The 20057-nt window shown below is 35.3% G+C and overlaps 1 protein-coding gene across 2 annotated transcripts in view; it reads left to right on the top strand.

Annotated features, from left to right (window-relative positions):
- The window catches only part of TMEM26 (transmembrane protein 26), a 48667-nt gene extending 28911 nt beyond the window's left edge, over nt 1-19756 (top strand). Inside the window, exons 5-6 of one of the 2 annotated variants that reach the window (XM_045437532.1) lie at nt 12846-12922; nt 15668-19756. In XM_045437532.1, coding sequence (XP_045293488.1) covers nt 12846-12922; nt 15668-16092 — 502 coding nt within the window. In that variant the 3' untranslated portion in view covers nt 16093-19756. The remainder of the gene's footprint in view (nt 1-12845; nt 12923-15667) is intronic. The other variant, XM_045437533.1, reaches the window with a different exon arrangement.
- Nucleotides 19757-20057: the final 301 nt, after the last annotated feature.

Genomic DNA, 20057 nt, shown 5'->3' with positions numbered 1-20057 from the left:
TTATCCATTCACCAGTTGATGGACATTTGGGCTCTTCCCATAATTTTGCTATTGTTGATAGTGCTGCTATAAATATTCAGGTACATGTTCTCCCATGAAACAACACTTCTATATTCTTTGGATAAATTCCTAGTAGTGCTATTGCTGGGTTGTAGGGCAGTTGTATCTTTAATTTTTTGAGGAACTTCCATACTGTTTTCCAGAGTGGCTGCACCAGTTTGGATTCCCACCAACAGTGCAAAAGAGTTTCCCTTTCTCCATCCTCACCAACATCTGTTCTTTCCTGAATTGGCAATTTTAGCCACTCTGACCAGTGTGAGGTGGTATCTCAATGTAATTTTGATTTGTATTTCCCTGATGATGAGCCAATGTTGAGCATCTGGATGTCTTCTTTGGAAAGTGTCTATTCATGCCTTTTGCCCATTTCTTCATTGGATTATTGTTTTTTTGGGTGTTGAATTTCATAAGTGCTTTATAGATTTTGGATACTAACCCTCTACCCAATATGTCATTTGCAAATATCTTCTTCCATTCCGTTGGTTGTCTTTTAGTTTTGTTGATTGTTTCTTTTGCTGTGCAGAAGCTTCTTATCTTGATGAGGTCCCAATAGTTAATTTTTAATTTTGTTTCTCTTGCCTTCAGAGACATGTCAAGTAAGAACTTGCTATGCCTGAGGTAAAAGAGGTTGTTGCCTGTTTTCTCTTCTAGGATTTTGATGCTTTCCTGTCTCACATTTAGGCCTTTCATCCATTTTGAATTTATTTTTGTGTATGGTGTAATAAAGTGGTCCAGTTTCATTCTTCTGCATGTTGCTGTCCAGTTCTCCTGGCACCATTTGCTAGAGACTGTTTTTTTTTTTTTTTTTCCATTGTATACTCTTTCCTGCTTTGTTGAAGATTAGTTGGTCATACATTTGTGGGTCCATTTCTTGTTCTCTATTCTACTCCACTGTTCTATGTGCCTGTTTTTGTGCCAATACCATACTGTCTTTATGATTACAGTCTGTACTGGAGTATAGGCTAAAGTCCAGGATTGTGATGCCTCCAGCTTTGATTTTCTTTTTCAACATTACTTTGGCTATTTAGGGTCTTTTGTGGTTCCATGCAACATGTTGTAGGCTTCTAAAATTTATTTATTTATTTATTTATTTATTTATTTATTTATTTATTTAGAGAGCAGGGGCAGGGCAGAGAGAAAGGGAGAGAGAGAACCCCAAGCAGGCTCCACACTGACAGCATGGAGGGCTCCATTTCACATACCATGAGATTGTGACCTGAGCTGAAATCAAGATTCAGAGGGTTAACAGACTGAGCCACCCAGATGCCCCCATATTATAGTTTTAATTTATGTTTCCCTAATGACTAAACATGTTGAGCATCTGTCTATGTGCTAATTAGCTAATCCTATATTTTCCTTCAGTGAAGTGTCTTCAAATTTTCATCCATTTTTTGTTCAATTGATTTTTTATTGTTGATTTGTAAGAGTTCTTTATATTATTTATATTTGGACACAAGTTCTTCTTTAGGTACATAAATGTAATTTCCCCCCCCCCCGCCTCCCCGCAAGTATACAGCTTTCTTTTCATTTTTTGTCATTCAAAGACTATTTTTAAAAATTTTGATAATGTATCATATCAATTTTTTTATTTTAAGTAGTGCTTTGGGTGCCATATCTAGGAAATATTTTCCTCATCAAAACTGGAACTATTTCCATGTATAATAATCTGACTTAACTTTTTTGTGGTGTAATATATGGATCTAAGTTTGTGTTCTGTCTTTTTTTGTTGTTGTTGTTTTTTGGCACTGTACCAGAACATTATTTTGTCCTAGCTGTGACCAATTATGTCAGCACCATTTGTGGAAAAGACTTTCCCTACTAAATTGCCTTGATATCTTTGTCAAAAATCAACTGACCACATCTGTAAGAGTTTTCTTATATTTTCTATTTTGTTCTATTGCTCTATATTATCTATCCTTATGCCGATAACATACTATTGTGATACTGGAATTTTATGATAAGTTTGAAACTTGATGCTATAAGTCTTCTAACATTGTCCTTTTATAAAAAGTTTTTGGGTATTCTAGGTCCTCTGTATTTCCATTTAAGTTTGAGGATCAGTTTGTCAAATTTTATAAAGTAATCCTGCTGGAGTCTTGATAAGGATTGTATTAAATCTAAGCATCAATTTGTGAAGAAAGGACATCTTAATATTAAGTCTTTTAATATGTAAACATGAATCATCTCATCATTTACTTAGATGTTCCTTAACTTTTCTTATCAATGTTTTGAAGTTTTCGATATATGGGTCTTATTATGCTTTTCCTTAAGCTTATTCTTTAAGTATTTTATTCTTTTTGACAAAATTATTTTCTTAATTTCTTAATTTTTTTAAATTTAATTTCTTAATATGTAATATTGCTACTACATAAAAATACAATTGACTTTTTTTTATTATGATCTTGTACCCAGCAACCATGCTGAACTTGTTTATTAGTTTTGTAAATTCCTTAGGATTTTCTACATGTAAGTTAATGCCATTTGTAATTAAGATAGTTTTCATTCTTTCTAATCTGCATGACATTAATTTCTTTTTCTTGCTTTATTGCAGTGGCTAGAATTTCTAGTACAATGTTGAATAGAAGTATAAGAGTAGGCATTTTAATCACAAAGGATAAGCATTCTGTCTTTCACTATTAAGGATGTTGTTAGGTATAGGTTTTGCACAGATACACTTTATAGATGCCCTTGATCAGTTGGAGGGAATTCCTATTTATATCTAGGGTATTGAGAGTTTCTTGCTTGCTTGCTTTTTTTTTTCTTTCTTTCTTATGGAAATTGAGTTTTGTTTATTGATTTTTCTATTTTTATTAAGAATATTATGTGATGGTGTTTTGCATTCTATAAATATGGTGTATTACATTAACTAGTTTTCAGAAGATAAAACAACCTTGATGTCCTGAGTCAAGATAAGTCTCACTTGATTATAGTATATAATGGTTTCTAAGTATTGCTGTTATTTGTTTGCTAACATTTTGTTAATAATTTTTACAACTATGCCCATGAGCATATTGATCTATAGGAATATTTTCTAATGATATATTTTTCTTGCTTTAGTATTAGGATAATACTGCACTCAGTGAATACCTCAGGAAGCATCTCTTCTTTCTCTATTTTCTGAAAGATTTTATAAAGGATTGGTATTAATTTTTCTTTAAATATTTTAAAGAGTTTATCTATGAAGCCATCTGGGCCTAGCTTTTTCTATTTGGAAGATTTTTGATTGCTAATTCAACATAATTATTTATAAGCCTATTCAGTTATTCTATTTATTCCTGAGTTAGTTTTGATTGCATTTTTCTTTCTAGGAATTTTCCCATTTAAATAAATTATCTAGTCTTTTATATGAAGTTGTCCATAAAATGATTTTCTTATACTCGTGTCCATTTATATAGGGTCACTTATTATGCCCCCTTTTACATTCTGAATCAGTCATTTGTGTCTTCTCTGTTTTTACTTAGTCATATTTATCAATTTTGTTCATGTTCTAAAATAACCAACTTTTGGCTTCATTGATTTTTCTCTATTATTTTGTTCTCCATTTCATTGATTTGTGCTGTGATGTTTAATTTTCCCTTCCTTCTGCTTGCTTTGGATATAATTTGCTTTTTTTTCTAGTGTCTTAAGATGGAAGCTTATATTATTGATTTGAGATCTTTTTGCTTTTCTAACATGACATTCAAAGCTACAGAATTCCCTCTAACCACTGCTTTATGTGTATCCCATAAACTTTGATATCTTTTTATTTAATATGGTTCAAAATATTTTCCAATATCTCCTGCAATTTATCATTTGACCTATGGATTATTTAGAATGTAAGCTATTTAATTTCCATATGGAGATAGCCCAAATTTCCTTCTGTTGTTTTCTATTAATTCTGTTGTAGTCTTTAAATTATTTTGATCCTTTAAATTGATTGAGGCTTATTTTATGGCCTAGCATATAGCTTATCCTGGAGAACGTGCTATATGTACTTGAAAAGAATGTATATTTACAGGTTGTTTGCTTGAGTTTTCTGTAAATGTCAGTTGTGTCAAGTTGGTTATTGGGTTATTTAATTCTTCTATATCCTTACTGATTTTCTGTCTAGTTGTTCTATAAATTATTGAGAATGGGACTTTGAAATCCTCAGCTCTAATTACTGAATTGTCTATTTCCTTTTTCAATACTTTTTCATATCATCTCTTATGATATGGGATGTCTTTTCCCATCCTTGTACTTTCAAACTCTTTGTATCTTTACATCTACACGGTTTCCCTTATAGACTAAATATAGTTGGATTTGCATCTTTTGCCCCAGTCAATCTTTGTCTTTTTTTTTAAGTTAATTTATTTTTGAGAGTGAGAGAGTGAGAGAGTGAGAGAGCACAAGCTGGGGAGGGACAGAGAGAGAGGAAGACACAGAATCAGAAGCAGACTCCAAAGCTGTCAGCACAGAGCCCCACATAGGGCTCAACCAATGAACCACGAGATCATGATCTGAGCCAAAATCAGACATCTAACCGACTGAGCCACCTAGGCGTCCCATTCTTTGTCTTTTAATTGGAGTGTATATTAGTTTCCCAGGGCTGCCATAACAAAATACCACTAACTGAAAGTCTTAAAACAACAGAATTTATTTTCTTACAGTTCTCAAGGCTGAAAGTCCAAATCAAAGTGTTGGCAAGGTTGGTTTCTACTGGAGGCTCTGAGGGAGAATCTGTTTGGTGACTCTTTCCTGGATTCTGGTGGTTGCTGGCAATTCTTGGTGTCCCTTGGCTTGTAGACATAATCACTCCAATCTCTGCCTCTGTCTTCACATGGCATTCTCCCCAGTGTTTCTGCCAGTGTTTCCACATATTCCCCTCCTTACATGGACACCAGTCGTTGGGTTAAGACTCACATTAATTTAATACGACCTCATCTTGACTTGATTACATCTGCAAAGACTATTTCCAAATAAGATTACATTCTGAAGTTTGTATACATGAAATTTGGGTAGACATCATTCAACTTATTACAGTGTGTTTATTCCATTCATATGCAATGTAATGATTGATTTGGTTGATTTTTGTCTGTCATTTTACTATTTGTTTTTTCTTTCCTAGGTCTTTTTTATTCCTGTGTTTATTCCTATGTTACTCATTTACTAGTTAAAAATTTTTAATAAACAATTTTAATTGATTTTTTGTATTATTACTGGTTACTTTAGAGATTGCAATATATGTTTTAAATCTTCACATTCTAAGTCAACAGCTCCATTTATTCCCCCTATTTTTTACTATTATTGTCATATATATTACATCTTTGTATGTTATAAACCAAATAATACAGTTTTATAATTATTATTTTATAGACTTTAATTTTTTTAAAGAAATTAGAAGAAAAGATAACCACACATTTATGTGTTCTCTTATATTTGCCTACAATTTGAAGATGCTCTTTATTCCTTCTTGTGGATGTGAGTTACTGTCTGGTATCATTTCCTTTCAACCTGAAAGACTTCCTTTATTGTTTCTTCTAAGGCAAATCTTCTACCCACAAATTCTCCCAATCTTTGTCCAGAAATGTGTTTATTTTGCCTTCATGTTTCAAAAATAGTTTTGTTGTATAGAGAATTCATGGTTGTCAATTTTTACTTCAGCATTTTATTTATTTATGTATTTATTTAAAATTTTTAATGTTTATTTTTGGGAGTGAGAGAGAGAATGAGTGGGGAGGGGAAGAGAGAGAGGAAGACAGAGGTTCTGAAGCAGGCTCTGCACTAACGGCAGAGGGCCCAATGCACGACTCGAACTCATAAACTGCGAGATCATGACCTGAGCTGAAGGTGGACACTTAACCCAAAGAGTCACCTAGGTGCCTGTCAGCATTTTAAATATACCATTCCACTGTTTCTTCATTATTTCTGATGAGATGTTAACCATTGCTTTGTTGTTACCCAGTACAACTTGCTGTTTTCAAGATTTTCTCTTTCTCTTTGACTTTCATTCATTTCACTGTGATGTATGTAGGTATGGTTCTCTTTGTCTTTATTACTACAACATTTTTTATTTTGGATCTGTAAATTAATTTTTTTTCCTCAAATTTAGGAACTTTCAGCCATCATCTTTTCAAACATGTTTTGTTTCATTCTCTCTTCCTCTTTCTGAGACTCCTATCACAAATAAGTATGTTTAAGTGTAGTCCATAGGTTTCTGAGACTGTTATTTTTTCCCATCTGTTTTACTCTCTTTTTTTCAAATTGGATAGTTTTCATTGATTTATCTTCCACATCACTGGTTCTTTCTTTCATCATCTTAAATCTATATGTACAGTCAAATTATATAGTTTACCTAGTGAATTTTTCATTTTGGGCCCCCTAGTTTGAACTATAGAATTTCTATTTAATTCTTTTTACAGCTTATACTCCTTTATTTATCTGTTGAATCACTGTCATCACACTTTCTTTAATTCATGGAACATAGTTTTATTTTATTCTTTGAACATATTTATAATAGTTACTTTGATGCCTTTGCTAATTCCAACACCTAGACCCCAATTTCTTTCTTTCTTTTTTTTTTTTTTTTTTGATGTTCACTTACTTATTTTCAGGGTGAAAGAGTAGGGGTGGGGACAGAGGGAGACAGAATCCCAAGCAGGCTCTGTGTTGTTAGCACAGAGCCTGACACGGGGCTCAATCCCATAAACAGTGAGATCATGACCTGAGACAAATCAAGAGCTGCATGCTTAACAGACTGAGCCACCCAGGCACCCTTCTAGACTTCAATTTCTACTGATTTTTTTTCCTGAGTATAGGTTACACATTACTGTTTCTTTGCATGTTTTACATTTTTGGTGGTAACTGGACATTTTAAATTATATTTTGTACCAAATCTTATCCCGACTCTTCCCTTTTAACTCAGGCTTCTTATTTTTTGTTGTCTGAATAAATTGCCTGAACTTAATCTAAGGACTCTCTCTTCCATTGGATTGTAGCCACTGATGTCTCTGCTCTTTTTTCTTTTTTAACTCCTTCTTCTATTTATCTGTCTTTAGCATGGCTTATTAGGGTTATACCTACTCTAATCAGCCAATGATTTGGACAGGATCTGTGATCAAACACTTCAAGCCATTATGACCTCCACCCTCTGCCAATGGATATGTATGTGTGTTGGATAGCACATTTAAATCCAGAAAGTTTTCATATATATTCAGCTTTTAATTCCCCTGGGTTTTCTTGGATCTTCCTGGCACATGTCTGGCATACACAGAGACCTTATCTAGCCCTTCTAAGGCTCTTATTTTCAAAATTTCTCCATTAAAATTCAAGTTAGTCTGCCAGTCACCCCAACTGAGATTGCAACCTCAGAGTAGCAAGGCTGTAGGTTTTCTCATTCATTTCCAACTAAGTTCATTACTCTTACTGACCACACCTCTAAGCATAAGATTTCACAAATCACTCCAAGCCAAGTCAGCACACTGTGACCATGAGGGACCTCTGGTTTTCATTGTCAAGACCTCTCTGGTAAAACTACTATTCTGACTGACCAAGACACCATTGACATTCCCCTCCTTTTGACTAAACTTTAAAAAGGTCTGTTGTTGAGTATATACTTCTGGCCTTCCTTTCCTTATAGCATTTACTTTAGAAAACTTGCAATTATGAATTCTTTCTCTGCTCCTTTGAGATTAAGTCTTCTCCTAGCCTCTTTCGTGTTTTACTGTCCAGGAATATCTTTGTAATGGATGTAGAAGATGTCCCTTTGAAATGTGATCATCAAAAAAGATAGCACCCCTATCTCTTGGTCTCTTTGGGGTGTTAGAAGCCTAACTTGGTTAGAAGTTAGAAATCGGTTTTGTTAGTAGCCAATTAGCAAACACAAATAGTCTAATCATGTTGACCAATCTCCCCTTCTAATGTCCTCTAGTACTTTTGCACTAACTCACGTCAGTGCTTAAAATCTCTCTTGCCTTTTGTTTCAGTAGGGGTGAACTCAATATTTCTCTCTTATTTCAACAGAGTTGAATAAAGTCTTCCTCGCCTGTTTAACTCTGTCTAGTGCAATTTTTCATTGATATAGCCAAGCTGGAGGGGTGTGAAAATCCATGGACAAGAATACCTCAAACTCCCACTATTCTTAACCGAAGCTCCACCAGTTTTTCATAAATAAATGCTACTCAATTTGTTGTTTGCCTTTGGTTGATTTCTAGAGATCTGAAGTGGTTGTTTTTGACAATTTGTCTAGTATGTATGTTTGTTGTAGAGAGGTTTTGCTGACCTTTTCATTCTGCTATAGCCATCCTCCAACATTTTTAACAATTCTGAATTTCAATATCATTGCCAGGAAGAGTTAACTGGTTATTCACACATTTAGAAGTAATCTTTAATGTACAGTCTTTTTTTGAACACAGATCATTTTTAAAGAGAAAAACTCTATTCTCATAACATTACAGTTATTTCACTATATTTGACCACACAAAGGAGAATTTTCCTATTTTTAGACTGTGTTTTCTTCCACTTAGCTCCTTTTGCTTGGTAAAATATTTTTTCTGGGCTAGGTTAATACTTAATTTTCTCACCTTATTTTTCTCTCTCTCCTTTATTTTTTTTTCCTTTTCTGAAGAGGTTTGTTGGATGCTTTTCTAAAAACTAGGTGAATTCTATCCATTGATCTCTTATCTACAGGAACATTTACACTTCCAAAAAGAAATCGTTAAGCAAATTAGCAATGTATGACTCTGTTTTTACTTTTCATCCAGTAGATTTGGTGCACTGATCTACCAAATTCCAGTCTTTTATCCCCCTAACTTTCCAGGTGGAGAAGTGATACTCACATCTATAATTATATTTGTCAAGATCTTTTGTCTCTTCATGAATAGAGTTCAGTGTCTGCTTACAAGCCTCTCAGTTGACATTTATGAAGACATTACACATGAGAAAATGAGGTGAGACAATTAGGGGAGACAGTTAGACAATGGAGATGATGTTGGATAAATTCACTCCAAAATTCCTTTACAAATTTTGAGTGATTGCCATTTAAGCTCAATGATTTATTTACTTTCCTTTTAACCTTTCTGAATAACTTTTACTATCTGACTTAATACAAATTTATCTGCTTCAAAATTTTTCTGGCCATTTTTTCCAAAGTTATTTTTGATAAATTTACTAATATGTTTCTCAACACTCACATTTCCCCATATTTTGTGTATACTCAGATACTTGTATATGCAAGATATATGTTTATTATTGTAAGGTTAGAATTTGGCTTACAAAGGGCGAGGATTCATTTATTATTTATCCCTAGTTTGTGAAATGATAGAATTAAAACACAGAGTTTAAGAAATATGTTCAACATAATAAAAATACTACTGCTACCATTGCTGTTACTGCTGTTGATACTACTGCTACTACTACTGCTAGTACTACTATTACTACTACTGCTGCTACTGCTAGTACTACTACTACTACTAGGGCTACTATTACTGCTAGTACTACTGCTACTATGGCTACTGCTACTACTGCTGCTACTGCTACTACTACTGCTAGTATTACTACTACTACTACTGCTACTACTACTAGATAATGTTTATTTATCTCTTGCTGTGATCCAAGTACTGTTTTAAGGGTTTTAATTGTGATAAGTTAGTCTTGACAATAGACTATGAGGGGGATACTATCATTATCACCATTTATAAGCTGAACTGTGGCAGGCGAGAGAAGTTGAGAAAGTCTCAAGGTTATAAGATAATAAAAAATAAAAATATAATACCTGCATAATTAGTCTATTTCAAGTGCTGTTCTAAGAGCTTTACATGTTTAACATATTTTAACAACATACTTAATGAAATTATGCTGTAAAATCCAGTAGTTATTATTATTGTTATCTTCATATTGAAGACAGGTAAACTAAAGCATATAGATGTGAAATTACTCGTTCATGTTCATGTAGTCAGTAAATATTCTGGGATTGGAGGCCCACATCCTATCTCTCTAGTGAGGGCTGGAGCTGGTGTTTGAACTCCAGCAACCCAACACCAGACCTCATGCTTCACCATTGCTTTCTGCTATCTGGCAGACAAATTGCACATGAGTTTTTGGTAGAATTATTGAAGTTTGGGATTAGAAGAAACTTCAAAAGTCGTCGTCTATTGAACAATCTATTTTACATCTGTTGCAAAATCCTCTCCAGAATTTTTTCTCAACAAGTTTTTGTCCAGACTTTCTTTGAAAATCTTCACTAATAGAGAATATACTAACCCCAGGCCATCTCATTCCATTTTGACTTGATATTATTAGAAAGTACTTTTCTCTATTGTGATAAAATTTGGATTCTTATAGGTGCCACTAAAATCCTTTGAATCTGAATTGGCCCTCTGAAGTCACAAGAAATGTTTAATTCCTTTTCCGCATGATAGCCTTTAAGTATATGAAATAAAGTTTTTAGGGACTCTTGTCTTGTTTTTAGTTTCTTGAACTATCCCACATAGAACATGGCTCTAAGATCTCTCACCATCCTAGTCTCTCTCCTTTGGACCAAAAACTTTATAAACTTTCCTCCTAAACCATGAAGCACAATACCTAATATTTCAGATATATTCTGAACATTATAGAATATAGCAGGCTAAAACTTTCTGTTTCCTTTATGTAAATAAGTTTAGCACAATGGTTAAAAGGGTGGATGCTGAAACCAGCTGTCTAGTTTTGATTTCTGCTTCCAACACTTATAACCACATTACTTTGGACAAGTTTCTACAATTCTGTGCCTCAGTTTCCTCACTGGTCTAATAAGGATAAGTGTAACTATTTTGTAGAATTGATATGAGTGTGACCCTTAGAAACCCTTAGAAAGCTTCCTGAAATAGTATGAGCTTCAGAAACTGTGGGCAAAATTATTTAAAACTTCAGGAACTTATTGGAGGTCTCTTATATATAGACATTGACATTGCAAAGATGGAAAAGTTATAGACTCCATTCCCTAGGTATCTCCACTTAAAATTCTAGACTTTATACTTCTTATGAACAGACCTATGATTGCATTTGATCTTGGAAATTCATCAATAATGTCACACTGTGGACTTATAATTAGATAATAGTAAGGGAAAATCCTTGAGCTTTCTTTATGGTGGCTGCTGTGAAATGGTATCTCTTCTATCCTATTCTAGGTCATCCAGTTACAACTTGACAAGATCTTTTAGGATCCTGATTGTGTCTTCTGGGGAAATGGTTTCCCATTCAACCTCCATGTCTTATGTGTATATGAGAAGCCTTCCATCAATGTGCAACCAAGTCATTGGTGAAATGTGAAGTAGAACAGAATCAAAGACAGAGCCTGCAGCAACCCTCAGAGAGCTCCCTTTGGGGAGTCATTTACAGAGTTAGAAATCCACCTAATTGTGCTCACACCCAGAACATTTCTTAATCTTGTTAATAAGAACACTGTGGGAGGCTTTTTTTACAAGCCTTATTTAAACCCAAATGTCTGATATTAATTTATTTATCATTACTTCTTTGGTAATCTTAACTCTATTGAAGAGAGAAAGAGAGAGAATGATCTTAGTATTTACTGAGTGCAATTGTTCTCAAGGAAGCTGTGCTAATTCCTAGTAATTACTGTCTTCCATAAGGGCTTTCAGAAATCTTCTAAATAATCACTTATATAACCTAACTAGGGATTAATAGTAAATGTGCCTTTTGTATTTTAAGATACACTTCTGCTTCATTTTGAAAATTAAGACTTTATTATTTTTTTTGTCTCCACCCTTGTCTCTGCCATTAACTGCCAAGATAATGATGGCTTATAGTTTTTGAGATCTAATTTTTCAAGGCCTCAATACTTGAAGCATTTAAAGATATCTTTTACAATCACCTCATTTCTTTTGGTTTCAACTACTCTTCCCTGATGCCTTTCTGTTCCTCTCCAACATTAAAATCCCTCCTGATAGAGAAGTTGGCAATCAAATCTGCTATAATACCACTAATCTCAAATTGATAACTTCCTTTGTATTTTCACTAAAAAAAATCGACTTTGACATTTCTATAGTATCCTTTGTATTTTTATAACATCTATTCTTTCTGACTTCAGTATTCAAGACCATTCTTTTAGGTCGATGACATTTGTATATTTGCCAAGTATGGATCCTTCTTCTGTACATTCAACAATTCCTTCCACAAATATTTGTTGAGAGTCTATTATTTTCCAGTCACTGTTCTAGGCCCTGGGGATACAATAGTGAAAGAAACTCTCATATTCCTTGACTTACATATTCTAGTGTAAATTTTTGATTATTGGATTTATCTTTCTGCTTTTTTCTGACCTGAAGGTAGTTTTCTTTTATATGCTGAGCTTTTCATTGTTGAGCATCATCCAGTCCTTTTGAGATATATTTTTAAGTTAGAGTCTCATGATCTTACCAAAAAGTTCTCACTTTTTCTTGAGAATTCTTGAAATCAGCCCTCTGAATTTGTGAGTCAATGTCTAACATTATTCTTAGCATTTATCTAATGTTTCCATGATTTTGTAAAACTAAAGACAACAATATGGGACAAAGAGGCTTTGCCATAATTTACACAGATGTTGGCACATGTGGGAGTTGGATTTTAAGTGTCAGTTTTGCTTTGTGTATTTTGTTTTTTTTTTTTTTTTTACTTCCTCATTATTCCATTATAATCATGCATGGAGTTTCATGGGTTTCTTATATCACCAAGATGTTTTGACAAGTCTCAAGAGGTTTATTAGTGCATACTCAAATATGAAAAAAAAGATAAATTATTTCTTAAAAAAATGATCATATTTTTATTACTAATTTAAAATTATGTCTGCATTTTAGGAATAGCCCTGCCCTAGTCTATGCCATCCTTGTTATATGGACCTGGAGCATGCTGCAGTTTCCACTTGACCTGGCAGGTGAATGTCTTGATGTTTGCTCAAAGAAACAAAAAACGATTAACTCTTGATTAAAAACTGTAATAAAGCTAAGGAGGCATCTGAGAGGATTATCATTTTAATCATTTTGATATCCCAATGTTAATTCCAGTTCAGTTTAGAAGAAAAGTCAACTGAAACTCAGGAAATACACTAGTGGATCCACCCTGTTACATGGTGAGCGGGAGATAACTGAACGTTACCAGAGCACAGGTTTACATTCTCTTCAAAAGTGGTTTTATCATGTATGAGTTGGAAAATCTCCCTCAAGTTAGTTAAGACATCTGTGCCTCAGTTTCTCACCGATGAAATGGGGCTGATAATCATAGTAGCTAGGATTGAAGGTTCTTGTGATGACTAAATAAGGTATGGTTTGTAAAATGCTTAGCGCATTTGCTGGAATATAAATATTCCTTCTTGATATTTTAGGAGCTCATTTTTGTCCCTTTGTCAGAACATCACAAGGGAGTAAGAGCAGTTCTGAGGTCTCGTGGAAAATTAAAATTCTTCTTAGAAGTAGTCCTTGGAATTCCATTGGCCTTATTTTAATAACTACATAAACTCCTGAGACTTTGCGAGAAGAAACTGTTTTCTAAGCATATCATACTAACCTAGAGTTGCATTGTCCAATATGGTACTTGCTAGCTACATGTGGCTATTGAAATTTAAATGAAAATTAATTAAAATTAAACAAAATCCAAAGTCCGGTTCCTCAGTCACACTAGCCTCATTTCAAGTGCTCCACTGCCACATGTGGCTGCTGTGGTAGGCAGTGGATTAGGCAGAACATTTTTACCATCACAGAAGTTTCAATTGGACAGCATTGATCTGGAGTCATCCCTTAACTTCTAGGAAGGATCCCTGGAATTCTGACTTGAGAATTCTCCAGGATGCCACTTTACTCTGAAGAAATTCTAGGATTTAGTAATTACATTTTCCTTAAACCTAACTTCTTTTTTATGGCACCCTACCCACTGGCATCAGGATTAGAATTAATCTTGAATAGGGATTTTTAATCTTCTCTGCATCTTTTTTTGGCTTATGTTAATAGGCCCAGAACTTTCAGAGGTAATTTTAGAATTTAGCAACCACTTTATGGAACAAAATTGTCACCAGAGTAGATGGAAAGAATGACTGTGGCTTTTTTAAAAATACCCCAAATCTCATTACTAATTGATAATTACAAACAAATTTTTGCCAGTAACACACATCTCTCTCACACACACACACACATTTTGTCATAATGTGCCCAGTCTATACTTATTGATCAGGTGGTATCTCCCAACAGAATAAAAGGTACCATCATTTAGATGTTGAATAACAGTCTTAGGAGGTCCCTTCAGAACCATTTCCTGACCCTAACTTCTTAGGAGAGGCCACTATTGATCTTATGTTGGTTTTTCTTTTGTCATTCACTCTGCTGATCCTCACCCTCCCCTATCTTGTGGTTTATAGACTTGCTAAGAAAATTTTTATTTGGGAAAGAAATTCTGTAAACTTTCGGGGGTGATAATGTTATGCAGCTGTTTGAAAAACAAAGACCAAATGTTACTTCTGACTAAATCACTATTGTATTTTCCAACAAACAGTACATTATGTTCACCCATATCAAAGCAGCTTCATAATATTTGCAGGCTCCAGTAGACGAAGGCATTCTTTGTTTGAAAATTCCAAATGGAAGGCTTCATTATTATAAAGGATTATATTATGCCCTTGACCTTGAATTAAATTAGCATTTTAGAAATTAAAACAAAAAGGTTCATCTGTTGATTGGGCCTCCTTTTGTTCAACTGGAAAATCAGTAATTATATCCAGTGTTTCTTGTAAACTGTGAAACAAAACCATAAGGCATTAGACAAAATGAAATAACAATGGCATTTATTTTGGGCTTTTGTCCCCCCACCATTAGAAAAATATGTTCAACATGAATTGAGTTTCAATTTGAATTATAAACACTCGAATTTCCACAACATAATTTATACATATGGCTGACTAAGTCAACCAGGAAACAGGTAGATCCCAAAGGGAGGATACAGAAGGATCTGGGCCTTGTATCTATACTCTGTTCTGTCTCCCAAACTCAGCAGTCAGATAAGTCATTCATTATCCAAAGGGAAAGAGAGAAGTGAGAAATCAGAGAGGAGCTAGTGGAAACAAAAAGAACTGGTGAATAGGGCCCCCTCTCCTCACAGACATCATTGTTACCTCAGTTTTCAAAGGAAGAAGTGGGCCCAGGAAGGTTAAGTAACTTGGCCAGAATCTTGCTAAAAAAAACGAGGCAGCCAGTCTATCTGGCTTGAGGCCTAGAGTGCCCGGCTGTGCTGTCTCCTTATGCAGTAGACCCCAAGGACAGACCCAGCAGTTTGTCTTGTTCTATATTCTTGCTAGCCTAATTGATTGTGCTTTCCCCAGGATTCAGACTAAAAGGTGATCTAAAATTTGTTACATGGATAGAAACATGATGACTGGCTTTCTTTGGTGTTTTATTGAAATTATAACAGATTCTTGATTTTAAATATAAAATTACTAAGGATATTAAATAGTTAAGGGGTGACTAAGGGTGGTGTTAAATGTAAAGGGTGGTATCACCTTTCCCCCCCAGAATTAAATTATAGAATCACTCCCAATTGTTAACTAGCACAGCACCCATTGTTAATGGCTCTTCCCCATTTCATTCTGCCTTATACATTTCAGGGATGTGCTAATTGTTCTGTCTTGTGTTCTCAGTACAGCATGTCGTCTGCCCCTTGTCTGTGGCAATGAGGGGGTTCCCCAGTCTGTTTTTTTGCCAGTACAGTGCCGATCTGTGGAACATTGGAATCAGCATCTTCATACAAGATGGTCCCTTCCTTGTCGTGCGTCTCATATTGATGACCTATTTCAAAGTGATCAACCAGATGCTGGTGTTCTTTGCCGCAAAGAATTTCCTTGTGGTGGTGTTGCAACTCTATCGCTTGGTGGTGCTGGGGCTGGATGTCCGAGCTTCCTTACGAAATCGGCCAGGAAGACTGAAAGCAGAGCACAGCTGCCCGTGTGAGCCAGCTGTGAGTGGGATCTCACCTGGAGATTGGGCGAGTGGCTCTAATGGGGGCTTGGGTACCCCCTTGCAGGCCTTGCCTGTCACCCATGAGCACTCTCACCCCACACCGTAGTTCCTTACTGACAGCAGCATGCAGCTAGAACGTTCGACTTTCTGGTTCCTCTTACAGACAGAATCTACCCCCCCCCCTTCTTTTTTAACTTTGGTGTGTAATAATTTTCAAAGGAACAACATAAAAAGCGATCTTAAGCCAAAGCCGAGGAATTTTCTTTTTTCGACTGAATGGAAAGAACTTTGATTAGTGGCTATCGCTACAACTTCTGTGTGATGGTATCAGATGTTATAGTTGTTCAACGACTAAGTGATTTGTTTGTCTTGAACTGTTTGAAAAGCTATGGACAGGGTTACAGTGACATGCCCTCAAAAAGATTTAGTGCAGACAAACTGTCACGGCTGTTACCTGAAAATAGAGAAGCTTTGAACTTTGGCTCCATTGTCAGACTATCTCATCTGATCTTTTCTGCAATGTCCCTGACATCAAAAAATGTACATTCAGTGAATGCAGAACAAATGAAGGGAAAAGTGCTTTTAAAATTACCTCACTGTGAGCTGGAAGCAGTGAAAATCTCTGCCCAGCTTCCATGGCATTGAGAGCCCTCTTCATCGCTGCACAGACCTTCCCAGGAAAATCATTTTTCTGGGCTGATGTGGTATTCTGTCATGGCGCATATGCTCTTACAGAAATTTTATTGCTTTTGGCTTGGGCACTGCGAAATTCACAGCAAGCCATTTTGGTTGTGAGGCAGGAAATACTGGTAATGCTAGCAAAGTCACAATTTCCACCCTGAAACATGATTTGCGGTATTCGTCAGTATTTTTCTTAACTCTACTTTACCGTTTTCTCCATTGCCAAGTCGAATTATGTGGGTTGAAGCAAGGAAGCACTGAAGCAGTGAATAAAGGTGTTTCAGTCCCTTTAAGTGTTACCATAGTTTCTGGAGTCCGCCAGTGGTAGGCAGAACTCCTCTGAGCTGCCACTATGGAGCCGAGCCTGCCTTTGGTCTCAGGGAAGGTACTGGGGCTGGAGGCTGGCATCAGCCCTACACACAGCCAACAGCCCTTGATTAGTGACAGGGCTCAGAAGATGCCACCGCATTGTGGATGTCAGAAAATTCGCTTTTCTTGCCTGCATTAACGACTTCACTTCCCCAGTGTTGAAATAGCCATACGTTACCCTTTATACACATCTGTACTTTCTAGATGGGGGTCATTCAGAACCTTTTGAAATGATTTTTGCTTTTAAGATGCAGTGTGGAAAGTTACCTGACTATATAGCAGTAATTACATGTGGGGCAAGCAGTTCCAAAACTCTTCTTTTAGGGTTCAAGGCACAATTCCTGCTTGTTAGTATGCTGAGGAATTCAAAAGGACATGAAAGATAAGACACAGTATGACCTTAAGTTGGGTGTGGCTGTGTGACAACCAATCAGAACAATTTTATCTATAAATCTGTGTGAATGATATCTGCTCAAAGCATTGGGTAAAAAGTTTCCTAGGCAAATTCTGTTTTTATACAGAGAAATTGGTATTTTCCACTTCATGGCTTTGGTGCCTCATAACGCCTTTCTGTTTCTTCCTTTTCTTCTTTGTGTTTCTAAGTTTAACAAGGTGATGATTATAAAACTTACATGTGAAACTAACGGAGTACATTTGTAATTTTCATAATAATTTTGTGAACCTTAAGATTAGGAAATTATATTTATATAAAGTAAAGAACTTGACAACTTTTAAGGGCGTGTTATTTAAAATGCTTAGCAATTGGAAGCAAAATAATAACTGCTACTATTTATAAGAGTGCCTCGTGGAATCTGTTTTTATGTTGACTGTTTTATGTTGAATGTTTTCCTCCACAACATGTATGTGCTGCTTATTACTGCAGAGTTGCTCATGGCATACTTTTCATGTTTTAATTTTTTTTCTCCCAGCAAAACAAACATTGAACATCTAAAAATAGATAAACTATAAAGTAGTACGAGCTGTTGCAAGGATATTTTTAAATGCTTTCAAAAATGAGACTTGGCTGGGCTTCGTGAATGAATTCCTAGTGTTTAAGTAAAGTATTTTGTAATTAGCACTCCTCCAAAGGCCTGGGAAATGGGAAGTCCAGAGTCTTGCTTTCCTTAGAGTGCCAGGATGGCAGAGAGCACAGAGGACGACTCGGCAATGAATAGTGGCAAAAATAGACACACGCTGTACAAGGTTTTCCAGGAAAATCTGCTAAGGGCAGCATTTGTTAACCTAACTGCCAGTACGCTCACTCTTTTCGACTGTTTTTATAGCAGAAAAAAACCTATATTCATTTCGTTTATTTAAAAACAAAACCTAAATCCAGGTTGTATCCCTAGGACCCCTGATGGCAAGAGTTAGAATTGTATTCATTTAATTGTATACTTTTATTGTAGATTGCTAAACGTTGGAGTGTTTGAAAACATCCCAGCCTTTGCTATGTAAAGTGGCTAGATCAGTAGTTACCGCCCATATATTGATTGACAGCCTGGGACTTGCTTCCATTTTATTTCTAATCAGATAACGATTTAGACCATCTGTACAATGTGTTGTAAGCCATCCCTCTCTACAGCCTTGCACAAGACACGTGACACGCTAATCCCCGGCCACCTAAGAGAGTGGCTTGTTTGTGGTGCTGTGGTTATTGTTGTGGTAGTTGTTCCTGAATGGCTTGATTGAAGCCCGATCAAACGTCCTCCATAAAAACATATTCTCCTTGTGAGAAAACAATGTACGTGTTTCAACGACGCTGCGTGCAAACAAACCTTATAACCATCTCGTGGGTTTACTTTTCACCTTAGTAAGATAGGTCTCAAAGGACGTGACTTCATAGTGCAAGATGTCTAGCTGTCTTTGTCTTTCATCATTCTGTTAATTTTTATTTACAGATAACATAAACTGGAACTAACATAAAAAAAATAAAAATTCGTATCGGCCAATAACATCCTCTCTAATCTTCCAAAATGAAAAATCTTGCACAGATCTATCAGTTGGCTCTGCAGTGCTTCCATTCACATGCGGCAGCATTTCAGGCCTTGCAAGATCAGAAAGAGCCAAGAAGTACCAGGATTCACTATTGTAATACTAATTGTGAATTTTTTATTTATTGGAAAGTTTCCAAAGCCCCGGAAAGGCATGCTTTGTCTGTTCACATGGTTTAGGGTTTCCTCCCAAGTTTCAGAGTTCAGCATTGACTACTTTCTATTCTCTTTGGCATTTAATTTCAATGATTCGGAATCCATTCTCCTGTTAAAAGAGAGATAGAGAGGCAAAAGGCCAAGCCTCTGTCCACCTTCACTCTACTTCAGCTCTAGGAAAGTGGAATGTTGAAATATACTGCACGGCCTTAAAGATGAGCATAAAAAAAAATCTTGAATTATAAGAAGAGACTGTTCCTTTTGTTGTTGTTGTTTTTTCTAACTTCTTTTTACTTACTGGACATTCTTATCTAATATCTGATACAAGGCAGCTGGAGAACATTTACAGCCTTGAGGCTTCAAATAACTTTCCCTATGATGGGAGGAACTTTAAACAATGTTCGAATAATCAACTGTTGCAGCCTTATATTTTACACATGTCCCTCCTCTAAATCCTTCTTTCTAGAATATTTTGTGAGAATATTTTCTCTGAATTATTTATATTTATACTATTTTGCTATGAATGACCTTTGTATTTTATTATACACATTAAATAGTTTGTGTAGAACCTTATCTTGATGTCTGTTATCTGTCTGCATTTCTTGTCTTTGTTGTCTACTGTCATTAGTTTCATTTAGTTTTTAAACTTGGATTTAAAAAAAAACACATCTATTTAGAATGTGACTAAAGTGGCATTTCAAACTAGCGAGGAAAGACTGACCAATTTTGTAAATGATGTTGGGAAATTTTGTGAACCATCTGGAAAAAATAAAGTAAGATTTTTATCTCACTCAATATATAGAAATAAATTCCAGATGGATTAAAGAACTAAATGCAAAAGTGAAAACTATAAAATATTAGAAGAAAATATGGA

The sequence above is a fragment of the Leopardus geoffroyi genome, chromosome D2, assembly GCF_018350155.1.
Source record: "Leopardus geoffroyi isolate Oge1 chromosome D2, O.geoffroyi_Oge1_pat1.0, whole genome shotgun sequence".
Taxonomy (NCBI): Eukaryota; Metazoa; Chordata; class Mammalia; order Carnivora; family Felidae; genus Leopardus; species Leopardus geoffroyi.
Note: the sequence above shows the minus strand (reverse complement) of the source record. Positions and strands in the feature narration are given on the sequence as shown.